We start from the raw sequence: 19,118 nt of genomic DNA on the forward strand, positions 1-19,118 counted from the left end.
CATAGGAAACTTGTGGAAAGAGCGTTTCTTGAATCAACCTCGAGGTATATTAGTGCCTTAAGAAAGAGCCTCTCATCAATGAGAGGGAACTTGATGACCGTATGGACAATATGAGTGAGGTTGACGTTCTGGAGCATGTTGATATTAAGTCAGAAGAGGTGTTGGAGTTGTTAAAATACATCAGGACGGTTAAGACCCCGGGGCCTGATGGAACACTCCCCAGGCTGCTGCAGGCGGAGACAGAAGAGATTGATGAGCATCTGGCTAGGATTTTTATGTCCTCGTTATCCAAGGGAATGGTACCAGAGGATTGGAGGGAGGCGACTGTCGTCCCCTTGTTCAAAAATGTTAGTGGGATAGTCCGGATAATTATACACAAGTGAGCCTTACGTCTGTGGTGGGAAAGCTGTTGGAAAAGATTCTTAGAAACAGAATCTATGGGCATTTAGAGAATCATTCTCTGATCAGGGACAGTCAGCATGGATTTGTGAAGGGCAGATCATGTCTATCAAGCCTGATAGAGCTCTTTGAGGAGGAGGTGACCAGGCATATAGATGAGGGTAGTGCAGTGGATGTGATCTACATGGATTTTAGTAAGGCGTTTGATAAGGTTCCGCAAGATAGGCTTATTCAGAAAGTCAGAAGGCATGGGATCCAGGGAAGTTTGGCCAGGTGGATTCAGAATTGGCTTTCCTACAGAAAGCATAGGTTCATCGTGAAGGTAGTACGTTCGGATTGACGGGTTGTGACTAGTGGTGTCCCACAAGAATTGGTTCTGGGATCTCTACTTTTGGTGATTTTTATAAATGACCTGGATGTGGGGGAGTAAGGGTGGTTTGGCAAGTTTGCAGATGACGCAACGGTTGGTGGTATTGTGGATAGTATAGAGTATTGTCTATGACTGCAGAAAGACATTGACAGGATGCAGAAGTGGGCTGAGAAGTGGCAGATGGAGTTCAACTCAGTGAAGTTTGAGGTGGTATACTTAGGAAGGACAGACTCCAAGGCAGAGTACAAAGTAAGTGGCAGGATACTTGGAAGTGTGGACGAGCTGAGGGATACGTGGTTACATGTCCTTAGATCCCTGAGCATTGCCTCACAGGCAGATAGGGTAATTAAGAAAGCTTATGGAGAGTTAGCTTTCATAATTCGAGAGATAGAGTTTAAGAGTCGCGGGAACTGATGCAGCTCTATAAAGCTCTGGTTAGGCCAGAATTGGAGTATAGTGTCCAGTTCTGGTCACCTCACTACAGTAAGGATGTGGACACATTGGAAAGGGTACAGAGGAGATATACTAGGAAGTTGTCAGGTTTAGAGAGTGAGCTTTATGATCACAGATTAAGGGAGCTAGGACACTACTCTCTGGAGAGAAGGAGGATCAGAGGACAACTAGCGCTTCTTCCCAGGGCAACACTGCTCAATACAAGAGGACATGGCTTTAAGGTAAGGGGTGGAAAGTTCAAGGGGTTATTAGAGGAAGGTTTTTTACTCAGAGGGTGGTTGGTCCGTGGAATGCAGTGTCTGAGTTCGTGGTGGAGGCAGATACACTAGTGAAAATTAAGAGAATACTAGACAGGTATATGGCAAAATTTAAGATGGAGGGTTATATGGGAGGCAGGGTTTAAGGGTCGGCCCAGTATTGTGGGCCGAAGGCCCTGACCTGTGCTGTATTGTTCTATGTTCTATGAGCCACAAAAAACATAGTTTAACTTATCCCAGCGACATTAAGTCGCAAAACAATCGAATACTGTATCGCTATACAAAAGGAGGTACAAGCCTATCCTAACAATGACGATCGAAAAATTTCCAACATAGCAAACCTAAATTTGCAATGTAATGCCTCTTCACTTGAAATACGTGTCAGAGGGCTGTGATAGTAGTTTGAACGTTTATGGCTGTTGCATCAGCATTGAATGTAGATTTAACACCTATAGTATGCACAAGAATCTTGCCTCATCAAATCCCCCAAATTGCTTGAAATATATTCATGATATTCCACCTGAGTGGGGATCTTATTGAAACGTATTAAATTTTAAAGTGTTTGGACAGGCTTGATACAGGAAAATTGCTTCAGATGTTGGGGAAGTCCAGAACGAAAGGTCAAAGCTTAATAATAAAGGGGAAGACTTTTAGGACCGAGCTGAGGAAAAACTTCTGCACACAGAGAGTGGTGAATCTGTAGAATGTTCTGCCACAGGAAGCAGTTGAGGCCGGTTCGTTGGCTATATTTAAGAGGAAGTTAAAAGTGGCCCTTGTGGCTAAAGGGATTGGGGATATGGAGAGAAAGCAGGTACAGGGATCTGAGTTGCATGATCAGTTGCAGGCTTGAAGGGCCGAATGGCTTACTCCTGCAATTATTTTCTATGTTTCTATGTTTCTAGGTGTTTTTTGTCCAACTCCATTCCACCTGGTGTGGCAGACGCTCAATATTTTTGTGTAGCGTCCGTCACAGTGTTTATACAGTACTCCCCATGAAAATATCTTGTTAATATTTCTTTTATTGCAAAAAGCAGTCTTTCCAACCTTCAAAGATGCAATTTCCATATCCGAACAATAGCCTCCAGAATCAGCGGCCCATCCGTTTCAATTACTGTCATTTTATAAATAATGCAATGAACAATATCTTGTATCCACCACGAATTGTCGAACTCATGCAATGTGCTTCCCCTGCAAGATGCCTGTTGTTACAAATGTCCTACTGCCTAATAATGATGAAGAAATATTTTGGATCACAGACCATTTCTTTCTTTGACTAGATGATTATGTGCGGGTGAGCATTTATTTTCCATTTCAGATACAACAACGTTAATCGCTGGTCTGAAGAATGAGCTTTTTCAGTGTAAGAGTAATGGTGAGTATAAAACTACAATTTGTTGAATTGCTGTACATACAGATGGTTCATATCCTGCATTGGTTCTCCTGAGTCCGGCCATCAGTTCAAGCTCGAGCTGATTTATAGGCTAGAGGAAATTACCTCCACTTGTGGATGCTGGAAGTAAAGAGAGATAGGTCGAAACTGTCAGTGTCACTTCAGAGTTTACTCTATCATGTCCCACCTCACTGAACCCCATCCTCCCATCCTATCGAAATAGCTGCTGCCTTGAGCTAGCCCTACTCAGGACATTACTTAAAATCTTTGTGTAGAATTTTTGCCCGCAATTGGCTGTCAGTCATATCCCACATGTGAATCTGCTGTGAGTCACCAATGTTGTGAACTGGTGCCACGTATTATCCACCATCATCTCTGCCCTCACCCGTATATCTTCCATTTCGCACATGTCTGCCTCACCCCATCCTCCCGCCAACCCACCAGGGAGCGAGTACCTCGTGTCCTAACCTACCACCCCATTTGTTTCCGTGTCCAGCACATAATTCTCTGTAACTACCAAATTTCCTTCAGGATCCCACCGCCAAGCATATTCTTCCCTGTATCCCCCCCAGCCCACTGTCCATTCTCTGCGGGTATAACCCTTACACGGCTCCCTTGTTCACTCAGCCCTCTCCACTTATCCCCCTCCTGGAACTTACACTTCCAGGCGGAACAAATGCCACACATGCCTCTGTCCCGCTTTCCACACTATTCCATTCCGGGCTATAAGCAGCCTTACCAGGTAGTGTGATACTTCAGCTGTGAATCTGTTGCGGTGATCTACTCGAACAGCTGCTCCCGCTGCGGACTCCTGTACCTTGATATATACCACTTCGCCAAGCACCTTCACTCAGTCCGTCAGTAAAAGTCGAATCTCCCTGTAGCCACCCATTTTAAATCTCCTTCCAATTCCCACTCAGACATGTCAGTCCATTACCTTCTCTACTTCCAACTTGCGGCCACACTCAGGTTGTGCAAACAACACATATATTCTTTTTGGGTAGCCTCCAACCTGATGGCATGAACATCAATTTCTCCAACATCCGGCAATTGCACCCCCAACCTCTTCATCACTCCCCATTATTGTTTCACTCTCTTCAACCTTTTCTTACCTCTCTATCGCCCCTTCTGGTGCCCCTCCTTCTTCTGTTTCTTTTATGGATTGTTTCTTCTGTGCCCGTCTGTAATCAGATTGCCCCCTTCTTGTCCTTTATCTGTCATAAGGGGAGTGTTGGAAGCAGACCCAAAAGCAAGACACAGACACTAAACTACCAGGAACAGGACTAAGCGTGAGAAGGAAGCAGGTGAAGTGAGGAATAAACGTCGCTGGGCATGACACAGGTCCCGGACTAGACAAGGACTCCGGGTCTGGGCTTGGACTTGACTAGGATAGCAGAACCAGGATATGGAACTGGGAACTAGGAGCCTTGGCTTGGACTTCGAGCCAGAGACTGGACAAGGACCCAGAACCTGGGTATTGACTTGGGTTCGAAGTGGGACCAGGACGAGGACATGACGATGCTAAGGTTCTTCGATGCTCAGGTCTGGACTCCAAGCCAGAGACTGGGCAAGGACCCGGAACCCGGATCTGGACTCGGGCTCGGATTCCAGAACCAGGCGAGGAAAAGACGTGGCTACAGGAGGAAGAGAGGCACAGGACTGGATGTGAGACTCCTGGACAGGAAAAAGGAACCCCAGCACAGGACGAGGGAATTCCAGCACAGAGTTGTGCAAGGTATTCCTGGGCTGGGCGAGGCACAGCGTCAAGACGAGAACACAGTGTCTTGGTCAAGGGAGAACAGGAAAGCAGAACACAGAGACTTGGTCGTAGGAAAATAGGAATGCTGAACACAGAGCTGGGGCCCCTCCTAGGTAGCAGGACGTAGGGCCGCGACTCATACACTGAACGCGGAACATAACGAGACAGTTCCTAACACTAGGTAGCGGGAAACTGTCGGACCTACCTAGCGAAGGTGTGGACACAGAGACAGTTCAAAACAACAAAAGAGAGTTCTGTATCTTGCTCCGGTGGTTGAACTTGACAGTGGTGACGGCAAGGTTTCAAGCAAGGCTCCAGGAGATAGGTAGCAGGCGAGGCTTGAGGCGAGAGGTAGCAGGCGAGGCTCGAAGTGAAAGGGAGCAGGCGAGGCTCAAGGCGAAAGGGAGCAGGCGAGGCTTCAGACATAAGCTGCAGGGCAGGGCTCCAGACACACGTTGCAGGGCAAGGCTCCAGACACAGGTTTCAGGGCAGAGTTTCAAGAGTGAGTAGCCAGCAGGGCTTCAGGCGTGGGTAGCCGTCAGGGCTTGAGAGGGAAGGAAGGAATCTGTCTGGACTCAGGGTAACGGCAAAGACGGCCTGATTTACCCAACAGAGGCAAGGACCGGGAGGGACATATCCCACCGTAGGGCAACGGCAAGTACGGCCAGACTTACCCCGCGGAGGCGAGGACAGGATACCGACCAGACAAACCAGCACAGAGGCAAGGACAAGGTACTGACAAGACGAACCAGCAACCATCCTCGAACCCAGGGCCATTTATATTCTAACCCCCATATGAGGATCGGGTGTCTATGATTAGGCCCAATTGAAACAATGGACAGCCAGAAGAACCGGAGTCCGCAGTCCACGGGCCAGAACGTGAGCCAGTACGCGGACTTCACGGACCGGACCATGACATTATCTCTTTCACCAATCAACTTCCCAGTCTTTTACTCGCACCTCCCCTCACCACCAACCCCTGGCTTCACCCATCCCCTCCCACCTGGTATATATTTCTTCCCTCTCTCCACCTTCTTAATGCGACTTCATTTTTTTTCCAGTCTTGATGAAGGGTCTTGGTCCAAAACGTCCTCTGGTTATTCCTTTCCACGGATAATGCCTGACCAGCCCTGTTCCTCCAGCATGTTGCGTGTGTTGTCAGGGAAACCTGTATCTGGCGCAATATTGGTTTATGTCTCGACTTTCATTGAAAACGAAAGAATGCAATGAGCCTGACTGTCTTTCTCGCTGACTGATTCAATATCAGACATAGCTGTGCACAACATAGTTTTACCTTTAATAAAAACACAAAGCGCTGGCAGAACTCAGCAGGCCAGACAGCATCAATTCATCCCATAGATGCTGTCTGGCCTGCTGAGTTCTGCCAGCATTTTGTGTTTTTATTTATTTCCAATATCTGCAGATTCACTCATGTGCCATAGATTTACCTTTTATTTTATTATCAATGATATTGATGACGATCGTCGTTGTTCTTTAAGACATAGACTTGGGCTGGATGGGAACGAAAAAAAAGAATCTGACGTGTTGTCCTCATTCAGTTGTAGTGAACTTCACGAAGACCGGCCGTTCCATCACCGAACTTGAGGACGATATTTTGCAGAGGAGTAACAGTAAGTTAATAATTATCAGCTAGAAATATATGTCCAATTTTTAAGCTTGAACCTTCACAAATGTTGATCCAGTGCAGAGTGGATTGTTTGCTAAAATTGCTTCAGCTATTCCACAATCACCATACTGTAACCCTTTTCGGCTCCAAAGTTTCCTGTTCATCTATATTTCTTCTCCATTCCGATGCCCATTCTCCATCCATTCTGATCCGACACTTTTCTAGAACCACCAGCCCCAACGTCCGATTCGAAAAAAATCAGTTGGGCTTCAAACTCCTTTGCTGAAACAACTCCGCCGGTAACCCCCGAGAGAACTGTAGTAGTACACTAATACGGCAGCACTCTAGTCCAATAGCATCCGATATTCAAGACTGGCACATCATGTTTTTTTTAGGGTAGCACTATATTGCTATACATGGTAATAGAAAATATTAATGGCAATGAAATATACACACACACTCTCTCTCTCTCACACACACACACACACACACACACAGACAATAAATTAAATAACAGTGCAAAAGGAGAGGGGTTGCTGTTGAAGTGTTCATGCCTTTACTGACTGTTCAGTAATATGATGACCGAGGGCACAAAACTGTTCCTGAAAGATTGTGCATGTGTCGCCCGGCTCCTGCTCCTTCTTCTTGATAGTAGCAAGGAGTAGGGGACATGTTGTGTGTGATTTGGGTCCTTAATGATGGATGCCCCTTTTCTGAGGCATCATCCATTCAGTGATGTCGTCCCTACACTCGGCAACCGAGTATCCCTGAAATATGTCCATCCATGTATAAGAATCAGAATCAGAATCTGGTTTTATATTAATGGCACGTGTGATGAAATTTGTTTTTTTATGGTACTGGTACATTACAATTTACGGTAATAAAATGATAATTTTTAACAAGAGGTATACATAACAATAAATTAAATAAGTAGTGCAAAAATCAGGGTAGATTTGCTGAGGAAGTGTTTGTAGGTTCAGTGTCTATTCAGAAATATACTGGCCAAGCAGAATAAGCTGTTCCTAAAAAGTTGAGTGGGTGACTTCATGCTACTGTTCCTTTTCCTTGATGGTAACAATGAGAAGAGTGCATGTTCTGTGTGATGGTGGTCCTTAATGATTGATGCCTCCTTTTGAGGCTTCATCCATTCAGGGATTTTCACATTATGCTCTGCTTTCAGGTATCCCTGAAATATGTTCATGCAAAGCAGGACACTGCCTCAGCCGTTAACAGTACTTCAATTTCTTCACAGTTCTGCTACGATGTCCCAAAGAATGGACTCGGTTCAGGGAAAGCTGTTACAGTTTTTCCTCAAGTACAAAAACCTGGGATGATGCCCAGAGACATTGTGAATTGTTAGATGCCCATCTTGTTGTCATTAACAATGCCGAAGAACAGGTAGGAGATTTTTTGTTGAACGGTCAAGCTGACCAACATCTTCAGATTGCACCTCGCTTCATGATGGCGTTGAGTCACAAAAACGGAGAGAAGCCATACATAACTAAGTGCCGGGCAGTTGGATAAATATTTTTTGCAGATCAATGACAGCTCTTTTCCATTTATTTATACATTCTTATTTAAATATTTTGCTATTCATTCTTATGTTATAACTGCTGAAAATCGAGTTCACTGTGTTGCAAACTGTAACCTTTTAGAAATGAACCAGCAGCAATAGATTACACATGGAGTTTGGGATTGACGTTAAAACCACTACCTTTATTAGTATCTACTTATAACATAGTAACTTAAGAAAGATAAATAAAAGTTAACAATGTAATTTGTATGTATGTGATTAAGTATAAGTATTGAGCTTGGGGAAGAAAGGTTTGGAGTCTTGAGATGGTAAATTAGGAAAGTTCAGTAATCCCTGGAATAAATGATGGGAGAGAGAGATATTTGTAATGCAAGGTGAAACGTAGAGAAATGTTAAGTACGAAGTATTTCACAGGTTACACGCTGGTAAAATGATGTGTTGTTCCTAATCCACATACAAATTATCACCTAAAGTGACCTGTAAACAGGGTTGCCATCTTCCAGTGATTTCCTCTCTCTCTCTCTCTCTCTCTCTCTCTCTCTCTCTCTCTCTCTCTCTCTCTCTCTCTCTCTCTCTCTCTCTCTTTGTGTCTCTCTCCCTCTCTCCCTTACCCCTGTCCTTCCCCTCTCCCTCCCCCCTCTCTCCCCCTCCCTCTCTCTCCCCTCCCTCTCTCTCTCTGACCCTCTCTCCCTCCCTTTCCCCCACTCCCCCCTCCACCTCTCTCCCTCTCCCCCTCTACCACTCTCTTCCTCTCCCCCTGTGTGTGTAACTGTATGTTTATCTGTACAGACCGCAGAAGCCTGTTACTGATGTTATAGTCCCGCCTTACTTAGGCGCTCTTCCATTGACAGTCCACAGTAAACAAAACCTGCGAGTTCTTAACAACTGGCATTCCAAGCCAGGATCTTCCCTCAATTATCCTTGAGATTAAACGGTGTGATGCACCAATATTCACAGACTGAAATATGGCTGGGATAGATACAGACTATTTGTTTAGTTCCACAGCAAAACTCTTTCATTTCTGACCTTCGCTGGTCCTTGCATTGAAGGAGATGGTGGAGGATGTGTGCTGTTGTCCTGTCACCCACTCTGCCAAAGGTTTGAGCTTGTGACCTGGTTTGTGTTTGAGCACAAGTTGTTCCAAGAAATATGTAGCAATGCCACCGACTGTACAAACTTGGAAATTGCCCGATGTAAACTATGCACAATTATACAGAAAATATTGTCACGAACTCCCACATAACTGATCTACTTGTAGTCGTTAAATGTGCGAAAATGCCAAAGCAATCTTCTTAAGCAACGGTTACTCATCAGTAATGTGTTTGCTGTTAGTTTTTTTGGTTTCACCAGGAACACAGTGCTTTGCAGCCTTGGCTAATCAAAACTTAAAATTTTGACATTTGATGTGAGAGAGACTATTCCTGTCAGACCATATTTGGCAGACTCGCCACCACTCCAGTCTGCTAGACAAAGTCCCTGCACGTAACGATCAATATGGCAGAATTTGCTGTAAGTCAGTCATCTGAGCATCAGGTCATTCTGGTAGAATCCCATAAGGCAGAAATTAACAAGGCACCACCTTCAGGTATTTCCTCATTAACGTTCGTCCAAGGTGAGACCAGGAGTGAGAATGTTTATCGTTGATTTCGTAAAGATCAAAAGCCTTTTCAAGGCCTCAGTAATTAATTCAATTCAGATCTGGATGCAGCAACAAATTCTGCATGTGCTGATAAGTGGCCAATTTTTGAAAGCAAATGGCCTTACCATCAATGAATAACCCCCTAACAATCAACATCCTGGGAGGCATCTCCGACTAGGAAATCGTACACATCCCATATTTATATCATGGATGTAAAGTGTCTCTGTGAGGCTTTGTATTCTATTCTTGTTCTTTAAGCCATCACACAAAGACTCAAAACAGATCTGTGATATAATAATCTGCTCTTGCTTTGCAGCTCCAAAACTACACAAGAAATTTTGTACCAGAGCACAAAGCAGATTCCTTAATGAACAGTTTATTAGTCGCTGTGATACATTCATTCATTCAAAAGGCTTCAAAGGATCATTTCTAATTTGCATATTCCTGGAAAATCTGCAGGGGAAAACCAGCAGATGAAGGAGACACGAGGGACTGTAAAATTACCCCTAATTTCCAGAGCTATGACTGCAAATGTAGCTTCTTAGTACCTCTGTTTTCCTACACAGTGGCGCTCAAATGACAGCCAGCCAATACAATGTGTGAAAAGGTAAATTCAGTAAAGGTTCAGGACAGCAACTCATCCACAGAAGTCAGAAAAAGTAGAGGTTCTTAGTTGCCAAAGCAAAGCTGGTGGAAGTGTTGGAAATGTAGTACAGTGACGGTGTGGATCCGTTTGAGGCAAATTCGGTGTCTTAGCACTGCTACGAAAGGCTAGCTAAATTATGCCTTCTTCTCATGATTGCCGCCTAAATTTTGAGTTGATGAATAAAAAAGACGATCCAGTGTTATTCTCACCCACTTTCATTTGGCCATTTATCTGCATTGAAATGAATAATTGGGCTTTGTTTATTAGTATATCAACTACGGAGTTGGTCAATACTATTACATTAGTCATTGGTGCTACAGACAATGAGACATTTCCATTTCCATGGCAGGAATTTTTAATAAACACCCTTCAAAGTCGTTACTGGATTGGCCTCAGTGATGCTGCGTCTGAAGGTGATTGGCGCTGGGTGGACGGAACGGATTATTCTTCCTCTTCATCGTGAGTTTCTTTCTAGTTTGTCCCACCTCTCTGGCGTTGAATGATAAATGGAGAACCAAATACCTCAGCACTTCATATTCCGGGGATTATTTACACATAACTACACTTTCTAATTTCAGGTAGTCCTTACCTACTATACTAATGTTTTACGTGGCATGAGATTCACCAGTCATTCTCCCATATTTGTTCTATTTCCCATACCCTCTCTAGCCACTCTTCCCTCCTTTACATCACCCGCTGTCCTATTTCCATCCATCTGCAAGCCACATAGTTCACTAGATTCGTTCAGACAGCTACCCTCCACTTATCTATCTTAATGGGCCGTTTCCACGTCATTCTTACGTATCACATTCGCGCACTTATAGTCCATATGTTCTGTTGTCACTATACAACCTCTGCGCCTAAGTCTACAGCTCTCCCTCACTCACCTGATTCTTTCTGCCCATTATCCTACGAGGTCTACCTGTCTCACCTCACCTTCTCTCCTTTTTATACGGTTTTGCTCCTCCCTCTCTACTCTCATTCCAGATACAGGGTCTCGAGCCTAATTGTCGACAATTACTTTTGCTCTATTGATGTATCCTGAAATTCTGAGTTTTTCAGGATTTTGATTTTCCATCAAATTCCAGCATCAGTAATTCCATTTTTTCCAGTGCTTTGCAGTACCAGATTGGATTTTGAGCTTAAACTTCATCCGTCGCTCACAGAATTGCATTGGAGTTTTAATTTGAAGCTTTTGGCCTCCCTAGAGCACATGCGTATGAAAAAGAATTAGATGGCAATTACCTCACCGTTGCTATTTAAAACAAGCATCATCTATTCACAGCTCAGTTGCTCAACTATTTATACAAACTATCATTCTGTTTCTGATTTTTTATGTTTTGAGATTACATCTTCTTATTGTGGTGTGATTGATGAATCAAGTCCTTATTTACTGACAAAAAGACTCGCGTTAATACAGATTCTTCCAGAAATGCATCTGCAGATACTGCAGCTTATCCGACTGGTAGTTAAAACAAAGGTTTAATGCTAGAAAAAAAGATTTGGAGCTACCCAGAGTGAAGTGTGGATCTGTGGTCCCTAAGAATATTGAAAAGATTCCATTCACTGGTGTAATCCAGAGAGTGTTGACTTGTATTAAACATTGGCTATGTGCAGGGGCCCGAAGAATCAACGAAGTCTATACAGTATGTATACGGGTTTAATGCCTGGACAGAAAATTTAAATTTGTAGTAAGTTGTGGGTCTGGTGTCGCGGAATCAGTAGGTCTGTGAACACAAAGGCTACTGATGTTGGAGGTATCAGGCAAAAAAGGGCAGTTAAAAACAGCACTGGCGAATATGAAACAGCTTCACACAGAGAACGAGCCTCAGGAGCATGCAGTGGACGTTGTTGTAGTGGGAATTATCTGCACCGTTGACCAATGTTGCTGTCGCGAGCCACTTTAACAGGAAAACCTTGAATGCAAGAAGTAGGAAAAAGTCACGTGGGTAGAAAAAGATTAAGTTCTGAGATGAGAATCATGGAAGCCAACTCACTCATAAAAAAAACATTGTATATACCTGAGGAGTCTATTATCCCAGATTGGGGCACATTTTTTAGCAGCAGTCATTTGGAGATCCACAAAGTGAGAAGATTTAGCTCACTCAGCTTCGCTGGTTGAGTACATAACTGCATCGACTTGCGAAAGTTTGCTGTTTTTTTTTAGCAGCGGCCATTTGGGATCAGGATTGATTGGCAAGAGCAATATAAAATAAGGCGGCGAAGGCGGACTGACCATTGTTACGGCGGTCAGTGTTGGAGTGGAGATTTTAACTCTTTAGCTCTCTGAGATTTCAACGAGGATAGGCTTCAGTCAGAAAAAGCAAATATATGTTTGTAGAATTTTCCAAATGTTTGTTTATTGTTTTTTTTTCTTTCTTTATATGTGTTCATTTAGAACAGTGGGGATAGAAGGGACGGCAGTTGAATGCTCCTGTGCGGGGTATGGGAAAGCAAGGAGACCTGCATACGAGAAATGTACACGGCTACAGCTTCCAACACCCTCTGTTAAGGATATGGGGCCGGTAATGGAGAAGTCCGGATCATTTGGAACACTGAGGGGTGATAGTTAAGACAAATAGAGCGGTAGTTAGCACCAAGGTGAAGGACACAGGAAAATAGGTAAGAGGCAGGAAGGAGAAAGGGTTTAAATAGCCATTACAGAGTTCACCAGGGGCCACCTCCCTGAACAACACTTTGGAGAGTGTTGAGGGGGATGGTCGAGTAGAGGAAAGACACAACAGTCAGGTACCTGGAACTGAAAGGAAGGGGAAGGAAGATGCAGCGACCTGTTGCTGATAAGGGCTTCGTTAGTTAGAGGAACAGAAAGATTCTGTTTACGAGAACGAGATTCCCGATGGCATGTTACCTCTCTAGTGCCAGCGTTCCAGATATCTCGGATGTAGTGCTCAGCACCTCACGATGTGAGTATCCAGAGTTGGTGATCCAGGTGGATACCAATGGAATAGGTAGGAGGAGTGGTTATGGAAAATGAGTGCAGAATATTAAGTGCTAAGTTATAGTGCAGGACCCCCAGACTGTCCTTTGGAATGCCATAGCCTTATCTGAGATAACAATGAGCCGAGCACCTGCGAGGCAATATAATATCAGGGTCGCTCTATCGTGCCCGCAGAATCTTATCTTCGTTACTCGAATTATTCCTCTATTCTTATCACTACTGCAGTCTTTTTCACCCTCCTTCTCTTCAGAACCACAGTGCCAGAGTCAAGGCCATAGATCTGGTCGCTGCGCCCCAGCCCCTCAAAAATATCCAAAATGTTACACTAATTATTTGAGGGGAACGGCCACAGGCGAACGATACACTTGCTGCCCAATTCCCTTTCTTCTTCTGGCATTCACCCAGTTACCTGCCTCCCGAAACCTCAGGGTGATTACAGCCCTATATGTTATACCTATAACTTAATCATTTACCAGTATCAGCAGAACATCATCGAGCTGCAGCTCCAGAAACTTAACGTTCTGTGAGGAGTTCGAGATCAAAGAACCTGGTGCAGATATCTTTATCCAGCAGTATGAATATCTCTGGAAATTCCTGCATCCCAAACACAAGAGAAAATATAGTTTCTGTCACCATTCTCCCTGCACTGACTGTGGCATAGCAGATGAAGAATCAAAAGAAAAAGTTGATGCTTTTCAGATACTTACTTCACTCAAACCTGATGAACCCAAGCCACTCCAACAGTGGTCCACTCACACAGTTCCTGCACCATCTGCCCCTGCCTTATCCTTATTTTCTGTTTTAATGAATCCTCTTCAGCGATTGGACGCAGTTGTACTCCGCAAACTGCCATGGGGGTTTGTAATTTTTAAACTTTAACCGCGGATTAGACATTAGCTTTGTGGGAGAAGCCAGAAAATGGTAGCAGATGGTTGCTTCCTTCACTGGATGCCTGTGACTCAAAGAGTGCTGAAGCGATTGGTGCTGGGTCCGTGGCTTCTTGTCATCTACTTTAACGCTCTGGATAATAATGCGGTTAAATGGGTCATTACGTCTGCGTTGACAGCAAGATGGGGGTTGTAGTGGACAACGAGGAAGTCTATCACCTTGCAGCGGGATCCGAACCTGGTGAAAAATAGGCTGAAAAATGGCACATCAAACTTATTGAGGACAAATGCGAGGAGCTATACTTGGTTAAGACAAGCCAGTGTAGGCCTTCCACAAAGAAAGCTTGTGCACTGAGGTGTGCTGCAGAACAAAGAGATACGGGAATACAGGTCCAAAATTTATCGAAACTGGCGTTACAGGCAGATAGTGTCGGAAAGAAACCTTTTGTCACATTGGTCTTCATAAATCAACATACTGAATACAGCAGATGGAATGTTACGTTGAAGTTGTATAAGACATTGGTGAGGTCTAATTTGGATTATTGAGTTCAATCTTGCTTACCTACCTATAGGAAAGATGCAGCTAAGGTTGAATGAGTACAGAGAACATTTGCAAGACTATTGCCAGATTGGAGCACCTGAGTTAGAGGAAACATGAATAGATTAAGATTATATTCCAATGAAGGTAAAAGACAGAAGTGGTGGGATTTCATAAAGATGTGCTAAAGGATGAGAGGTATAGATAAGGTAAATGCCAGCAGGGTTATTCCGATCAGGTTAGGTTGGATTACAACCAGTGGTCATTGGTTAATGGTGAAAGGTGAAATGCTGAGGAAAGAAATGAGGTAAATTCTTCTCTCAGATTGTGGTGAGCATGTGGGATGTGCTGCCAGCGCAGGTGGTGCATGCGAGCTTGGCTTAAACATTTAACGGAAGTTTGAATAGGTACCTGCATGGTAGGGGCATACAGAGCTAAAGTCTAAAGCTACAGTCGGATGGTTCTACGCAGACTAGATCGGTGAAGGGCCTGTTCGTGCTGTACTCTATGACTCTATTATAGGTATGCTGGTTTCACAGCCAGATATCGGTTGCCCAACCCACTCTTCGGCTCAAAAATGAAGAGCACTGGCGGAATAGCAGCCAGTGGTAATACGTAGTCAAGCGTGGAGGCTGATAAGTCAATCAACAAGTCTCTTAGTCAAGGAATATGCCGCTTTGCTTTAGGAGGTAGAGTCAGTTCTGAAGACGGATGCAATGGTTTAGAGGGGTGTGATGTTCGGATATTTACTGAAATGTAAATTGGAAAATGATAATGTTCGAATAAACTGATGTGAATTTATGTACACGTCATTGAAAACCAAATGCATGTCTACCAAGTTATTACGAAAGGAGAAGGCATTCTTGTTTTTATTCTGAGGGCATTAGAATGCAGCAGTAAATATTTGTTACATTAGCTGGAGTATTTTGAACAGTTTTGTTCTATTAAAATATGAATATACATACCACAAAATGAGACAATGAAGGTTCAAAACAACTGGTGCAGAGCAGCTGATTTTCTGAAAGAGGCGACTGTGAACATTATCCTCAAATTTAGAAGAATGAAAGATCATGATGAAAACTGGTAAACTTGCATGCAGCAGGCAGAGAGAAATCGCTCTAAAACAAATGCATTCGGTTAATATTATACAGCCCCACCACATCCATTTATAATACTGATTAATAATATATTTACTAAACGGAGGGCGACACTTCGATTCTGTGCAATTACCAAGAAAGTGTTCTGTGCCAAAGTCATAATTAGAGCAGTTATCACATCTCCACCTGGAAGGGCCAAATACCAGATGCCAGGTCAAGCCTTTCTATATGAAAGTAACAAACGCATCAGATCACAGATGGGAGAAGCAACGGAAAATCTATGATTCCGAGTGGATATTTCTGTTGTAATGATGATAATAAGTCCTACAGACATGACATTGCATGGGCATAAATTTATTATACTATTTCACTATACATTGCCCTATGCTGACAATACGCCCAGTACCATTTACTGCTTCTGTGAAAACAAGAGAGTATCTGCCTGCATATGCTGGTTTTCTAGCTGCACCAGAGCTTGGAGGATGAATATGGAGGTAAGGCCGAGATTGAATTCGGTGCCGTATTAATAATACAACTTTTCTTGTCCTTTTATTTAGAAACTGGAGCAAAGGGGAACCAAATGATGAAAAGAATGCCGAGGACTGTGTGGAGACATTTGATAATGGAAAATGGAATGATTTGCCATGTGTTACCAGCCAGAGCTGGATCTGTGAGAGAGCTGCATTGATTGCCTCCACCATATAGCAGTTGGTACCAAGAGAGCAATAACCCAGCTTGTCAATATTGAATATGCTATATAGATGATATGTCGTATAAGCACAGATTTAGTCTATCCAAAGGGTGCTCATATTAAAAAAAGTAATCCAGTCACTCATTCGTGTCCTTAACTCTAGAGAGTCTATTCAAAACTCCATATTTGTCAATTTTTTCACTCCAGCTGTAATGAAATTAGATCATGACTACAAGCAAAGTATCAAAGTATTCATCGCCTTTCAAAAACCACTTGGAAACTGTCTACGCAGGGGTGTCAAACTCATTTTAGGTCACGGGCCGAATTGGGCAAAATGCAGCTTCATGCGGGCCGGATCAGTCGGGCGCATGCGAACGCAGCTTTCATTGCCTCCGTTTTTTCAGCCTGTTCTCGTGTGTCTCAGTCTCTGCTATAACTACAAAGTGTTTCACTTCACAAATTCCGTTTCTTATGAAGAAGACTGCTGAGCAAGCATTATTTTTAAGATTGGTATTAATTGACAATCATAGGCTTCATATTGCCGGGCAATTAATAATTAAAATAATAGATCTATCTAAAATGATCTCGCGGGCCAGATATAATTGTACTCCGGGCCGGATATGGCCTGAGGGCCTTGAGTTCGACACCTGTAGACTCTCTAAGCTTTAAATTATCTAGTAACTGGAGCTGCTCCAGCTTCCTCATTGAACCCTTTGAGCTGGAAAATGTGCTTTACAGAAAAGTGGGTACGTTTACACTGGAATGAAATATGCATCCCTGTTTAATTTAGTGGGAAACTGGCAAATATGCATAACAAAAGAAGACTGACAGAATGCATTTGGGACAAGGGACAAAGCAGATAAATTTGCAGTCAAGTAGAAAGATTTTTTTATTATCAGTGACATACGAAGTGATCTTTTTTACCGTTTTGAGCCAGGTCAGTCCAAGACATAAAAGTCTTAAGTTCCGCAATTAAATTCTGCAATAAAAGAATAACGACGAAAAGAATAAAAGAATAAAGAATAATGTTCAGGTTAAAAGTCTCAAATATTCAAAGGTCCATTTATTATCCAAGCATTTATATATATACAACTCTGAAATTTGTCAGGTTTTTATAACCGTTCAGCTGTCAGATGGCAGAGGGTAAGAACCTGTTACTACATTGCTAGCTATAGGTCTTCAGCCTCCTGTAGTGCTCTTAATAATAGTAACTAGAAGCTGACATGTCCTGGATGTGAAGGCCCTCAGTAATGAATGTGACCTTCTTGAGCAACAGCCTCTTGAAGATGTCCTCGATAGTGGAAATGGTTAAACCCTGATACAGCTGGGTAAATTTGTATTCCTCCTCATCTTCTTGAAATTCCCGTTTATGGATGGCCCCATACCATTCACATTACTCGCTGCCTTACATCTAGACGAATTATTAATTCCTTGGCCATAGAACAAATCTGCTCAAACTTTGCATGTTTTGGAGGAAGGATGTCCGTATATCCCAAATCACAGTAAGACTAGTTAAACAGTGGTTAAAATAATCAGACTGGTTGTGTTTATCTATTTTTCAAGAATAACAAGAAATGCAAGGTATACTGGAAATTGCAATATGTACTTGGCTCCCCGTTTCAGCGTTGCTTGCAATTCTAATCCCGGGCATAAAAGTTCTGATTGGATTGGAGAGGTTTAGGGGAAGTAAGCAAGGAGATTGTCAGGACTCGAAATGTAGCTATGTGGACTATTTGGAAAAAATGAGGATTGGCTTGGAACAGAATTGGCTGATTGGATGCGTAACTGAGTAAATTAGGAAATATATCGAAGCTGTTATTAGATAGGTACAATTTCCCTTTGCAGAAAGACGAAGAATTTGGTGATATGTTTCAAATGGAAATCACTTCCTTTTTAACCAAATATGCTGTGGAATTTTTTTGTCTGAAACGGTACATGATGCAGAAACCTTTACAGCATTTGAACAATGGAAGGCGTGTACATGAGGAACCGTGGCATTTAAGAATAGATATCTAGCGTTAATACCTTGCATTAAACTGGGCTATATTTTATTTCAACTAACAGTAACAATTTGGACTGGATGCTAGACCAATGCATTTTCGCTGGTCCTTCCTGCTCCAGGACATTTCTGTCGACCATGCACTTTTGATTTCCGATGCATTGAGAATCCCAAACCTCCAGTGCTATTTTGGAAACCTGCTCTTTTTTCTTTAACGTTTAGGATAGTTCTTAGCCAGTTTTTAATCCCGTAGACGATAGGTAGAAAGTAGACTGAAATTAGGGTGTATGACTCCGTGTGCCGGAGCGTCCAGCTTATCTCGACTTATTTTTCCCTCCGCCATTCGCAGTTTTTTTTTTCTGTCGGCAACTAATGACACAAATCTGTAAATGTAACCTTCAAATAAAGCATATGGTACAGATTCTCAGCTTTAAAACTTCTGTGTGTATGCTGTTCAGTAATATCGTTGCCCAACACTGGAATATGTTGATAATTAGGCGTATATAAAATCTCAAAATAGATCATCTTCCACTGAAAATTAATGACATCCCCAATGTCATCTTTCCAACATAACGCATTTCTTCCGTCACATGTTCTCCAAGTTTTGTGAGACCATTGTATAATCAACTGAAACTTTAAGTTCCTTTTTTACTGCTGACCGGATTCTTCATAAAGGATCAATGATATTTCGTCTTTCTGAATCTCGGGTCTCGGTGAGTTTCGTTAAACGATTCTCTGACGTCAGGAGAATACAGTAGAACGTTTGCTGTATCTATTGACTATTTGCAACGTACTTCTTGTATCTGTTTATTCTGAATCCATGCAACCCTGCATTAATTCATTTTTGCCTCTATAGCGGTGTTTAAACGCATA

The 19,118-nt window shown here is 42.9% G+C and overlaps 1 protein-coding gene across 4 annotated transcripts in view; it reads left to right on the top strand.

The window, feature by feature from the left end:
* The window catches only part of LOC132406450 (hepatic lectin-like), an 86,890-nt gene extending 68,218 nt beyond the window's left edge, over positions 1–18,672 (top strand). For all 4 annotated transcript variants that reach the window (XM_059992141.1, XM_059992143.1, XM_059992142.1 and 1 more), the window contains 5 exons: positions 2,795–2,851; positions 6,188–6,259; positions 7,508–7,653; positions 10,424–10,533; positions 16,113–18,672. In XM_059992141.1, the coding sequence (XP_059848124.1) occupies positions 2,795–2,851; positions 6,188–6,259; positions 7,508–7,653; positions 10,424–10,533; positions 16,113–16,260 (533 nt within the window). In that variant the 3' untranslated portion in view covers positions 16,261–18,672. The remainder of the gene's footprint in view (positions 1–2,794; positions 2,852–6,187; positions 6,260–7,507; positions 7,654–10,423; positions 10,534–16,112) is intronic.
* Positions 18,673–19,118: the final 446 nt, after the last annotated feature.

The sequence above is a fragment of the Hypanus sabinus genome, chromosome 16, assembly GCF_030144855.1.
Source record: "Hypanus sabinus isolate sHypSab1 chromosome 16, sHypSab1.hap1, whole genome shotgun sequence".
Classification (NCBI taxonomy): Eukaryota; Metazoa; Chordata; class Chondrichthyes; order Myliobatiformes; family Dasyatidae; genus Hypanus; species Hypanus sabinus.